This window comes from Hoplias malabaricus, chromosome 8, assembly GCF_029633855.1.
Source record: "Hoplias malabaricus isolate fHopMal1 chromosome 8, fHopMal1.hap1, whole genome shotgun sequence".
NCBI lineage: Eukaryota > Metazoa > Chordata > Actinopteri > Characiformes > Erythrinidae > Hoplias > Hoplias malabaricus.
This window is the reverse complement of record NC_089807.1, coordinates 42836885-42850627: the sequence shown is the minus strand read 5'-3', so window position 1 is coordinate 42850627 and position 13743 is coordinate 42836885. Positions and strand designations below refer to the sequence as shown.

The 13743-nt window shown below is 42.1% G+C and overlaps 1 protein-coding gene across 3 annotated transcripts in view; it reads right to left on the bottom strand.

Moving 5' to 3' along the window:
- Nucleotides 1-622: 622 nt before the first annotated feature.
- nr3c2 (nuclear receptor subfamily 3, group C, member 2) overlaps nt 623-13743 on the bottom strand; it is a 124649-nt gene continuing 111528 nt past the window's right edge. For all 3 annotated transcript variants that reach the window (XM_066679518.1, XM_066679519.1, XM_066679520.1), the window contains 3 exons: nt 12139-12269; nt 5448-5605; nt 623-3132 (listed from right to left, as the gene is read on the bottom strand). In XM_066679518.1, the coding sequence (XP_066535615.1) occupies nt 2977-3132; nt 5448-5605; nt 12139-12269 (445 nt within the window). In that variant the 3' untranslated portion in view covers nt 623-2976. The remainder of the gene's footprint in view (nt 3133-5447; nt 5606-12138; nt 12270-13743) is intronic.

The window sequence follows — 13743 nt, the reverse complement described above, 5'->3', positions numbered from 1 at the left end:
CTCCGACCCTCTTAAACTCAGCTAGTCCACGTTTAACCATGTGGGCTCCACTAAGGTGTGCTGGCTGGGTAAAGTTCTGTTGAATATCTGAGCGTTAAAACGTGCCCCGTGTCCCTAAAAGCGGACAATAACAAATTTCCATGTGAAGCTCGATGCAAATACACTTCCTCTGTACAGCGTTAGTGTCAAAGGGTGACTTTAAGCAACAGGTATTTCTGAGAGCGTTCACGTATATTTTCTCATAAGCTGAAAATACAGCAGGCTACCGTGGATTCATGTAGTGTTAATGTTGTAAGTGTTTCCTACATGAAAGCTGCGTGAATCTGAAAAGCAAAGTCATATTTAACTGTACATGTGCAGCTACTGACATTTTTACACCGAGTTTTTGTGTTTTTTTTTTTTAAGAAAAAGAAGCACCTTGTTAGAACCGAATAAACTGGATCTTAAAAAAACTTCATTACACGCTCATAGAAAATGCTTTATATATATATATATATGTATGTATATATATATACTGTAAATTAGTTATTTCATTGTTACAAGGGAGCTGGTTTAGTCACTATGTGTGTGTGTGTGTGTGTATGTGTGTGTGTGTATACGGTTAGCTTAAACAATTCTCACTTAGCCTCAATTAGCTTAGCCTGGTGTCCTCTCCCTGTTTGCCTGGTCCTGCCTGGAGCTGCTTCTTTCTTTTGCACACTCTAGTTCTACCTTAATAATCACCTTCCCATTTTTATTGGTCCCAGTGGGCGGGGCTTAAGTCAGTCTACATGAATTTTTAAAAAAATGCTTCAGAGCTCTGATTGGCTGAGGGAAGTATTACATTTTCATATACGCCACTTAGCAGATGCGCTAATCTAGAGCGGTTTACAATTTGCATTGTTTTACACATGGATACAAATGTAGTGTTAGAGTCACAGTCTTGTCTTACCGGGTTAAAGTGGTGTTGCTACCCCAGCAGGGTATTGAACCCTAGTCTGTGAAAGAGGAAAGCCATTTCAGAATGAACCTACAGGCAAATCTATGGAGATCAACTTTTCTAAACTAGGAACTGGGAGGTGATAAGCAGTTGGATACATTCTTTTGCAGATGCATGTCTATATTTGTTTGTTTATCAGCTTTGGACCGCCTCATCTTGGGGTATAAACTGATATTCGATGAAGGAAAAGTTCAATAAAAAAAGCCCCAGACTCTTCTCCGTTGCTAAGCAACATCACATTCTCTAGAGAGTAACATAAGTCTGCACAATACATCGCTAGTTATTGTGTGATTGGTAATATGCAAATGAGCCTCTAACAATCTCAGTGATATTTACTGTGTGCTGAGAGCTTCCTGACCAATAGATGAGCTTGTGAGGGTAAATCATTGTTGATGAAATTCAATCCTTTGGTCAAAATAATGCATCTAGGGTTGGGCAATGAGATGATATTTATCTTTATCACAATACAGTACTGTGGAAAACTCACAGTATTCATGGTTTTTTGACCGTAATATGGCAACTCTAGTTATATTTGCTGGCCAATCCAACAGGTTAAACCTCTCAAATGTATTAAACTTTGTTAAAATACAGCAAATATCACTTGACGTATTGTGATGATGATATTTTTGCCCACCCTCAAAAGCAGAACACAGCATTATTAACTCACTAATTGAATCAATATGTCGTATCACGTGTACAATACGGTGCGACAATGGTGTCGTGACCCCATCGTACAGCCCTCGTGTCAAAAACAAAAGCTGACGCGATTTAAGAAACCATATTGGAGCTTACTGTTAGCCTCGCATCGCTTCCTGTCAGAAATCCAGCCAGATTTTGCTCCTAATTATGTCGCATATTATACAAGGTTTGCTTTGAGTGGCAGCTGGAACAGCCTCGAGTTGCTTAAATTCCCTGCAGCTGTATATTAACCGTCAGGTTTACCTCAAGGTTATGAAAACAAAGACCTTTTATGCTTTCCTTTGAGTTTGATCATATAAGCCTCCTGAAGGTTTCTCTGATGGATGTGGTTTGGGCATGTTTCCCCACACCATTCTCCATTTAATCTTGAAAAGGGAACTAATCTGTATGCAAACGACTCTTGTACCACACCTGACATAATGTTTACTGACTACAAAAGAGTCCCGCTTCTTCTAAATAAGGATGCTTTCATGTTTTGCATATCAGTTAAGAGTTTTTGATTGTTTATCTTCCTTAAATGACAGTAAGAAATAGTGCGTGTTTTTGCTGTTGTGTGTGTGTGTGTGTGTGTGTAGGTGTTCTGTAATCATACACACTGATTAGACACGCGATTAGGGTTTTTTTTTTTGTTGTTTGTTTGTTTTTTTTAGATGGTGTAGCCCTTGGAAAATGTCCTTTCCTTGCCTTGAAAGATGTATATTTGCTACAGAAATGTATAAAAATCACCTTTATTTTATTTTTAATTGCGTGTTTTCTCTCCTCTTTCTCAAAAAGCAGTCTTGAAGAGTGTTAATGTGGAGTGTCCCAATCAGTTAAATAAAAGAAATGCCTCGGTAACTGATTGCAGATTGTATGGATTCAGAAGCAAGGACGTTGCCGCCACTCTCTCGGTTTCTCTTTCTGCGTGCATGTGTGTGTGTGTGTGTGTGTGTGTGTGGTTTAGTATTATTTATACACTTGTACCTGTGCACTATAGCTTTTCCAAAGATATCATATGGCTTCATATCCATAGAAGGAACATTGTCAGCATTGTCACTGGGGGGATGGAGGAGAAAGGATCTTTAAAAAGTTCTCCCCGTTTGGCTGGCTCCAGACAACACTCCTCCTTTTCCTTCCTTCTCTTCCTCCGAGTTTACGATGGCGTTTATCCGTCTATCTTTGTGCATAGCGGGTGAGCTGGCCATCTTGGTCTCTCTCTCTCTCTCTGGCTTTCTCTCTGAGGGCTTGGTCTCCTCTCTCCTCTCTCTCTCCTCTTCCTTTCATTCCCTGTTTCCTTTCTTCCTTTCCTCCACTGCCAGTCACTTCTTGTGAAAGTAAATGACGTGTGTCAGGCCCGACTCCACCTTTGGTATCTGGTCGCTGATGATCTCCACCAGCATCTCGGGGAATTCCACCTTAAGAGCCTGAGACTCGCGGAAGGTGTAGAAGCAAAAGTCCAAAAGGTTCCCCACCAGCTGCAGAGGACCAGGGAGAGAAGGAGTAGATACGTTTGAAAAAGTCTTCACAAATTCAAATATATTCACTTTTGTCAATCAGTGATACAACTACTGTTAATAAAGAATGGCCTCCAGGAGGGAAGCGTTAGCATTAAGCACATTTTATTATTTCAATTTGATTTCATTCACGGTTTATCCACCATTTATATATATACTTCATATAAATCTAACATTAAACATAGTCTTTGCCCTGTTTTGCAGTGTTCTGAACATTAGCCTCGGTTTGAGATTATTTATGATGTCACTCATCAGTGTTTTAGTTCATCAATACAGTAATAATCATAACAATAAAGTTAATTTAATTATCATAATAAAGTTAACGTAAAGGATTTTATGAGCCCTTTACCACGTCTGGAATGGTCTAGCATGTTTAATATGAACATAAACAGACAAGGGCACCATGAACTCTAACTCTGCTGAAAGAGGAGTCCTGGTGGGTGCATGTTCACACTGTGCCGAGAGAAACAATTCACAGCAGAGTCAGAGCTGAGTGGTTGTTAAAACTTAATCAGAGCACAGTCTTAAGTCGTCACATTTGAACCCTTGTTTTAACAGAAAAAATCATGAATGCAATTGGTTTGATTATAATTCTGGTATCAGTTATAATTCTGATCATGTGTTATGTTGTTTATGAAACCAACAATATAACATTTAGGAAAGAAAACAGCAGAAATGGTGATCGCTTGGGGCCAGAGGAAAGAGGCTACAGTGCGAATGTGAGTTAGATTTGATGTGAAACGTTATCTATGACATATTTTTTGAGAATGCAAGGTAAACCTTGGACCTCATTTTGAGGGTAGTTATGAAACAACTAGAGATTTAACATGCACTCCTGTGCAAATAAGGTCCATAACAAAACGCCTGCAGAACAAACACATCAATCACAGTGACACGTCTATAATTGTTTCTCCAATGTGTTATTAAAAATATGGAAAAATTGAAGTGTACTGCACTGTGGCAATAATGCCTTCAAACTCACCTCACCCTTAAGCTTGTACCTTTAGAGTTCTAGACTTTTCTGTGGAGTATGAAACATTAATACCACTTTAACAGAAGTTCTCTCGAGCCCGTGTTTATTGTACTTGTGACTAACCTTTAGAAAATCTCAATGTTCAGGCACGGGGATTAATATTTTGTCACATTGGAGATGACAATAAAAATACAAGGCAGCAGTGAGACACTGACGGCAGCTGATTAATCTGCAGTGGCCCAATGATAAATAAATTTAATACGTCTGTGTTCTCTGACCTAGAAGTGATACTAATTTTTCAATTGACCTAAAATAGAGACATTATACAAGTTGAATGTTAATTTAGTGGTTTAGTAGGATGTTATGATGATTAGTAATGAAATAAAATCAAATAAAGTATATCACACAGTGCAAAAAAAACCCCAAAGAAAACCACATGTAATCTCTGTTTTAGTTGATTTTTTGTTTACTCCAAAAATGACTTGGAATTAAATTTTTTTACACTGACTTCCATTGAAAAGTAAGTATTATTTTTCTTCTCCCGTAAAGTCACTGTTTATGAGATATGTTTTTATTTTATTGTATTGTAAGCCAATCAGATCCCTCCTATTATTTTCTGAGTGCATGAGTTCCTAGGCCATTTACTGTGTTAACCTAAAATTATAATATTTGATATCAATATGTGTGGCATCTTGCTGCTAGGTTATAAGTAGATAACAATAGCCATGTCTGAAATGTCTAAACAGCTGTGGAGGAAGTCAGCGGGTCGTGTCGGAATTGAATGTTCGTTTAAAACACTGCCTGCTGAGTTCATTGAATTTGGGCATTTTTTTGATGGCAGCGTAGATGTATCCTTCACTGTCTAACATTTTCTATAATCCGGTGTTTCAGCACAGTCAGCAGCCCTCAAAATGGCAGAAGCAAGTGGCAGCGATGTGGTGGATCCTGCTAATGTTCTGTACAAATATAAATGTGATTAATCTTAGCAGAAATAGCCTGTTTACTGTTACCTCCAGAAGCTTTAATTCTGGTTAGCGAATGCCTTACGTTCGCCTCAAACAGGTCCCTTCTCATCAAAATGCTGCATGAGCAGCAAGACATTGGGGTCGCCACATTCTGTTTTGGATACAGCCAATAAATAAGAGCCATGACGATCTGTTATTGGGGCAGTTTGGCAGCATTAGTTTTGATTAGTTTAATGTTAGAGTTTATCTGATTAACAAAGATGTCAAACTTAATTAACGTCTTGAGTAAACGTTTTAACCCCAGAGCCAATGATGTTAAAAAAAAAATGACTTCTTACATCATGCATGGCGTCCAGTAGCTTGGTGAGCTGGAAGAACCGCTGCCATGTTTGGCCTGAGTTGTTGGTGGCCTTGCCCACTGCACGTCTCAGCTCCTTGATGTAGTTGACTCTCATCTCCTCAAAAGCCGCCTGGTTCTTCAGACCATCTTTGGGCACTGATAAAAACAACAAAGACCCTGTTTGATATATATTTACATCGCAAAACAGACCCCACAGCCAAAACAACAATTCGCTGTCGGTTGCCCAGTAAACAGCGTTTTCCATAGAGTTCTTTGCAGTGGGCTTTGGGGTTGGGATGGAGATCTGAGTTCGGTTGACTGTGTGCTGCTCCTGATGGTTCTATTTTGGAGCATTGTTTACTGAACTACCAAACTGTTTATGCTTTCTTTCATAACTCTTTAAACACCTCCCAAGTCCTTGTTTGGGAAATGGCTGACTTTAGACTTTTGGACCTACTGAACTTTGTGCTCTCTTTATTAAATTTGTCCTGCTCTCATTAAGATGAATTGCACCAGGAGTTGGTATACACACGACGGACCATAAACACAAGGCCACGTGTGATAACCTTGGCCTGTACAGCGTAAACAAAGCCTGCTTAGTAACAGACACAACAATTTCCTAAATGAAGATGCAATGGGGGCAGCATGGTGGCGCAGCAGGTAGTGGCACAGTCACACTGGAGGACCTGGAGGTTGTGGGTTTCCTCCGGGTGACTGTCTGTGAGGAGTGTGGTGTGCTCTCCCTGTGTCTGCGTGGGTTTCCTCCGGGTGACTGTCTGTGAGGAGTGTGGTGTGTTCTCCCTGTGTCTGCGTGGATTTCCTCCGGATGAATGTCTGTGAGGAGTGTGGTGTGCTCTCCCTGTGTCTGTGTGGGTTTCCTCCGGGTGACTGTCTGTGAGGAGTGTGGTGCGTTCTCTCTGTGTCTGCGTGGGTTTCCTCTGGATAAATGTCTGTGAGGAGTGTGGTGTGCTCTCCCTGTGTCTGCGTGGGTTTCTTCCAGGTGACTGTCTGTGAGGAGTGTGGTGTGCTCTCCCTGTGTCTGCGTGGGTTTCCTCCGGGTGACTGTCTGTGAGGAGTGTGGTGTGCTCTCCCTGTGTCTGCGTGGGTTTCCTCCGGGTGACTGTCTGTGAGGAGTGTGGTGTGCTCTCCCTGTGTCTGCGTGGGTTTCCTCCGGGTGACTGTCTGTGAGGAGTGTGGTGTGTTCTCCCTGTGTCTGTGTGGGTTTCCTCCGGGTGACTGTCTGTGAGGAGTGTGGTGTTTTCTCCCTGTGTCTGCGTGGGTTTCCTCCGGGTGACTCTCTGTGAGGAGTGTGGTGTGTTCTCCCTGTGTCTGCAAAGAACACTGCTGTGAGGGTTTGATGCCATTCAGCCACAAAAAACATAAGTCTCTCCAGGTCACTATATTTGATCCTGGCGTGTTCAGTAGAGGACAAGTGAGCTCATGGACCAGTGCCAGTCACAAATGACATTCAGCCAGTGTGAGCTGATTAAGAACCCCCTCTTCACCATGCCCCTCCACGCTCCCTATTCAATTGTACCAGACCCAATATCCATCCTGCGTGCTACAGATTCATACGCAGTCACTGCTGCCATCAGTGGAACAGAAATTGTTATCGACTGACTGTCCTTTTTATGACCTGTTTTCCCCGTTCCACCAAGAGTACAATTGCACTACTGTTTGCTCTGGCCTCGAAGGAATACACCAACTTCCTACCCTCCTCCAAAATTTACATAGTGCCGTTTCTACAGCGCTGAACCTGGTGTAGCAACGACAGAGGCTCTGTTCTCCCTATTACAGGTCAGTGAAGCATCACAATGATTTTGATAGTGTTCCTTTAAATGTGGTGGTAAGATAAAAGTTAAGGGATGTTAACTCTGGACTGTTTACTATTGTTTACGGTCTAAGAGCCCCCCCCATGGACACTGGCCTTATCAGCCAGGTCAGTAATCCATCACTGGCTGGAGTGTGTTCTGATAATGCAGCAGTTGCAGATACAGGATGATACCGACACGTCACATAACATTCGGTGTCAATGATTAAGCCGTTTCCTTTGTGACACTAATTGCCTTATTTTAGCCACCGACTCCATGAGCTGCTCCCTGGTGCTGAAGGTGCTGCTATTTAATGATGGCATGTCTCTCCTGCTGTTTCAGTGTCCTCTCAGATACTGACACACACACGGACAGGTGAGGCATGGATATACATCACACTCTCAGCTCAAAGAGCATGTGCAAATGAGAAGAATTAATTTTCGATTCTTCAGGCTGAAGGTGCATCGGTTTGAGGCAGGGGTTCTCAAACTGGGGTCACACCTCCCTTGAGTGTACAGGGGCTCTCAGAATTCCCAGATGGCTTATAAGAGTATTCCTTTTTTATGATCATTTATCTATTATTTCCCTACTTCATTTTCTGTTTTTGTTTTTTAGTTTTTTTTTTCTTTAAGAACTTTTATACCCCAGTTTTTGCGGAATCCCCCTTGTTAGCCACTACATTAACCCCCCACCGCCCACAGTACAATCAACACCATGTGTTAAGGGGGATGTCGGTGACTGTGGACAATCCCAGTTCTCTCTGGTTGTTTACTTTCCAAAACACAAAGCGTCTTTTAAGGTGGAACGGTGTGTTTGAGCGGAAAAATGACTGCTGTTTGTACGCGGCTGAAGAGTAACTTGTCTCTACGTTTTTATTCATTGTTTGAATTCCCACAGAATCTCATTTCTAACTGGAGTTGTTTAGTTTTGCATCACTTTTGGAAATGCAGTTAGCCCTCTGCCGAGTTTGGAGACAGTTCCACCTTAAGTGAATCAATATTACCCAGTAATGGAGCAGTCATGAGCAATATCCTGATTTCAGTTCATGCTTTTCAAAGTTTGGAGTCCTCTATGTTGTTTAAAGAAGAGAGAGAGAGAGAGAGAGACAGAGCCTAGCATACTGGACTGAGACTGTTTGTTTTTTTATTATTATTATTATTATTATTATTATTCTTTTACAGACACCAGGACTTCGTAAACACATCGGACCGGTCTCCACCGCATTGGAACCCATTTTTAAACCTCTGAGCCTCATCTGTATCTTTTCACACAGTAGATGTTTTGAAGGAGTTGGGAGATGTATGACATTGTATTGTGAAAACTGTAAAGAAAGAGTCTAAGGTGTCATAAATAATCGTCATTATTTGCTAGAGATCCTGTATTATCAATCAATCAATCAATCAATTATTATTTACATAGCGCTTTTTACAACTGACACTGTCACAAAGCAGCTTTACAGAATTAGTATCAGAACAGATAACAGTTTGAATCGGAAAGCCCCATGTGAGCAAGCCAAATGTGACAAAGAAAAAACTCCCTCGAGGCTTGAAGAAGACATTTTGGGAGAAACCAAGACCCACAAGAGGGGGGGAGGGCATCCTCCTCTGATCAAACTACTGTATTAATAAGCACCATTTCAGAATATTTAACCCAACCCTTTGAGATCTGTCAATGAGCTGGACTTTCTGACATCTCTGTGTAGCCATAAATACCGAACAGGTTCCTATCAACTACTGCAGTGTGTGTTAGTGTGTTAAAGGTGTGTTGTAGGAATCTGTGCCGAACTGAAGTGTTCTCTCTGCTGATGACAGGAACATGTTAAACCCCTTCTCTCTCTCTCTCTCTCTCTCTCTCTCTCCCACTGACCCACATCCTACAGCCTCATTAGTCAGCAGTTGGCATTTAGGGCTGTGATGAAAGGAAAGTGGGGCGATTACGTTTGCGCTAACCTGTGTCTCATCATTGTAAGAAATGGATTGTTGTTTCCTTTGTCCTCTCCTGGACATTATGGTGCGGTCACGCCTCTGTTTAACAAACGCTGCATCACAGAACATTAAATTAAAAAGAACCTGTCCCACCTGAGGCCCAGCTGTCCGGGCACATCTGTGTTCTCTCTCTCTCTCTCTCTCTCTCTCTCTCTCTCTCTCTCTCTCTCTCTCTCTCTCTCTCTCAGCACTATCCCTACGTCCAGTTTAAAGCATTCCCCCAGCAGCAGAGGCTGTTAAATCTACAAGGAGCCTCAAACATCCTAAAACATCATGATAATATATTTATCAGCAGCGCAAACACCGGATGAGCCGTGTCCTCATACTTTTGACTGAACAGAGTAAGTGTTGAGTTATTGCTAAGTGTTTACTTTAATTAATTGTGAGCAAAACCACAGAAACACTTTGGGCTCCTTGAAGAAGCTTTCAAGCACCAATCTGCCAATTAACCCTTCATTACCCAGGCTTATTACATCCTCCAGAAGCATTCAGACGGGATTAGTGTTGAGTGAGGGGGTGGGGTAATGCACACACCAATAACCGTCCTTGGGCATGATTTAATGCTCTCTCAGCGTACATCTGTAACATGATTAAAACTGTAAGTTACTCTGTGCAAAAAGCATCTGTCAGATGTCATTAATGAACATGTGATATAAATGTAGTGGGCCCTTTCGTTTAAAGGCTATATACTATATATATATATAGTGTCCTATTGGAAACAAGCTCTCTACCCACACCAAGTAAAACTGAAATGAGGGCTCAGAGGAGGGATGAGATCAAATGAAGGTGGGGGTTTAGGTTTTTGATGATTCACACTTTAGTCACCACTTCCCTCATAAACAAGGTCATGTGAGAGGCCGCAGGGCCGAGGACACCTTAGCCAAGGTCAGAGAGAGAGAGAGAGAGTGAGGGAGGGTACTCTTCATAGAGCCTCTAGGCAGAGCTAATGCTAGTTTTCTCTCTCTCCTTCTTTCCCTCTCTTACCTTCTCTCCTCTCTCTGTCTCGTGTTCTCTCTCCCACCTCTCGCTCTCTCCCGCCTCCCTCTCCCTCTCTCTCTCTGCATGCACAGCTCATTGCCAAACGCTGTAAGCATTGTTGAACACATTTTTAATCCTTATATCCTCAGCAGAAACAAAAGGAAAGCATTACTGCATTGTTTCAGAAACTAAACAAAAAAAACAAACAAATATAAACAACTGGCGTCCAGAGGCAACGATGCTCCCTCTGTCAGATGTAGCATGAAAATATGTAAATTACCATGCGCCACTGATGTAGTCATGTGGTTATATAGGGCCTATATAATCTTGGCTTAAGTCTGGTATGGGACTGAAAAATGCTAATCTAATAATAATAAATAATAAAGCAGTCTGTACCAAGATTGGTACAGCATCATGGCACAATATCATTTTTATTGTCTGGTATAGACGCTAATATTGTGTGTCAGGCGATAGTTCGTTAGTTCGTTCATTCATTCACTCATTCATTCATTCACTCACTCACTCACTCACTCACTCACTCACTCACTCACTCACTCACATTTAACAAAATACTCCACAACGAATGAAAACATTTAGTTGTAGTCCTGTTTCACGCCTGCAGCACATAGCGGGCTCACCCTAGCCATGCTAATCTACCTCGTCCTCTCTCTCTTTCCCTTGAAGAGCTCCTGTTTGAGAGAAGGGGAGAAAAACACAGGCTCTTGGAGCACTGCCCGTGGCTTGGCTGGATTTTATTAAGTACAGCAGGGCTCCCTGGAAGAGCTCCAGAGGATCAGGCAGTGGAGCAGATGCCGAGAGCTCGCCCATACCAAAACTCCAGCTCAAAGTTTGTCTCACTTTCATACAGTATCTGACAAATCAGTGCGTTAGCAACGCAGCTATGCGCTAAGATGCTTCTAGAGACTGATAGGCCTCAAATACGGAGGTGTATGCCAGGGTTAGGAGTGTGGAAGTTGTGAAAATGATTAGAATGACAATCTTATTGCTTGCACACAGAGGAATTTGTTTGCCGCATTTAACCCAATCCGTGCAGTGAAACACACATCTACACACACACTAGTGAACACTAGGGGGCAGTGAGCGAACCGGCGACTTTCCAGTTACACGCCCAGGTCCCTAACCACCGGGCCATTCCCATTTATGAGAAATCAGCAACATATGATGAATATCATGTAAAAATCAAAGACTCTGACAAGACTCAACCTGACATTTGAAGTGAAACAGAGCTCAGGTGTTTCTCTGCACCGTGTTTTGTGTTGCAACACTGAAATGACTTTGCTGCTCTCGGTGACACATGACAGTTTGAGAGTGGTGTAACAGGTATAAACAGCTCTTGAACCAAATGACCCCCTTTTTTTTTCCTTTTTTAGATGTGAATCACCAGTTTACACAGAATACTTCAGTCATTGGCTGATGGTTATCACCAGAACTGTAAAATATGACAGAGACTTTGCCGTCTGCAGTCATGTGTCAAATATGTAGATTCCGGAATGACAGGAAATAGCCTGTAAACATGTCAGTTTTGCACATTATGAGGGGTTAATGATCTAATATTTGAGAGTGCCATATAATAACGACTGTGTCAGGCTCTACACATGTAAACACCGTTGTCACCTGGGCTACACACTGCAGTGATACGGACTCTTCCTAGTTTTCTATGTCAGCGAATGTAAACAGAGTATTAAAGCTCATTATTATTTTTGTAATAACATGCCAATTATACGTTACAATCTTATTCGTACCCCTAATATTATCTGAGAGAGTTTAGGATGAGGTAGTGTTTTCAGTTTGAGTTATTCATTAATGAATTTATCAAAGCTATGACATCACAAATGTCTATTACGTGTCGTATCTTGACACGAAAGCACAGAGAGAGACTGACCAGGACACTGACCTGTGCTGAGGAGCAGCAGTACCTTCATGGCGAGGAACTCCTCGTAGGTCAGCTGCAGCCGGACAAACTCTTGACTGACCTGCTTCATGCTCAGACACAGATCGTACATGGCCGACTGCTGCATGCGCTCCCTGCAGAGAGACCGGAGAGAAGAGTGTCAGCGCTGGAATTAAACTAGCCACACATGCACCAGTGATTTCTAAGAGATCTGCCTTTAGCGCTGCTCTGAGAATGCTGCTCTGTACATTGCCTGGAAAGAGGCTATTAGCATGTGCCATCTTCAACCAGGGCTTAGAAGTCTCAATATCTCACATCTGTAAAAAAGACATTCCCTGTTCATATTATGGCTTTGATAACTGTGTAGTTACATATTAATAATACATGTAATAGCTACATATATAATAATGTAGTAATGTTTTAACTGTTATACACTATGAACACATCCACAACATCACCTCCCATTGGTCAGGACTTCAGGAGCTGAACTGAAGGCCTAACGTTACACATTAACTGTATTTTAGCTTGCAATGGTGTGGCCCAAACTTTCTTGAAGAAAAAGACAGTCTGAGTCAATGAGAAATTGCAGAAATGCCACCCAAATAGAGCAGGAGCGGCATCACATGCAGTATATGTCTAAGTGCTGTTTGGCTCTTGTAATGCCATAAAACGCTGCAGCACAGAACCAGAGACATGTGTTCTTGTGTGATACAGATGTATACAAACACAAATCTTTCAGCGAGATGAAAAGTTTTTGCATCGTCTTAAAAGGATCAGAGCGCAATATCCAAAATATCCACAAACGCACATTTCCACGCTCCAACAGCGAAGCATATCACACAACTCAACAATTCATGTGTATGGGAAGAAGCACAATGGAGAAGCAGAGAGAGGGAGCGTTTGAGGGAAATGTGCAGGCCAGATGAAGTGGAGGAGCTGGAGGGAATTATGGGTTTTGGAAGCGGCCAGGCTTTTAAATCACTGTTGTGTTGACAAAAAAATAATCAAACGGCTGCCCTGTGGGCCGACTTGAAAGAGTCAGAGTTCACATGTGATTCTGCAGGACCAACATCTCTGTATTACACAGACAGAGAGATAGAGGGGCACACACACACACAGAATCATCTATTAGGTACATTTGTGTGTGTGTGTGTGCGCGCACATGTATTTACATTAGGAATTAAAAAAAACAAAAACAAAGGTCTGACCCTTTGTAAATAGTTCTTTTTATCATTCATTTGTCTATTTACGTATTTGTTCCTGAGGCTAGGTTTAGTACAAGATCTAGGTTTAGGTTTACGAACAACTTCAAACTAAACTCCATTCTCCTTTCAATTAGGAACCTCAATCAAGATATCTTTCAAGACAGAACACACCACACTCCTCACAGACAGTCACCTGGAGGAAACCCACGCAGACACAGAGAGAACACACCACACTCCTCACAGACAGTCACCCGGAGGAAACCCATGCAGACACGGAGAGAACACACCACACTCCTCACAGACAGTCACCCGGAGGAAACCCACGCAGACACAGGGAGAACACACCACACTCCTCACAGACAGTCACCCGGAGAAAACCCACGCAGACACAGAGAGAACACAC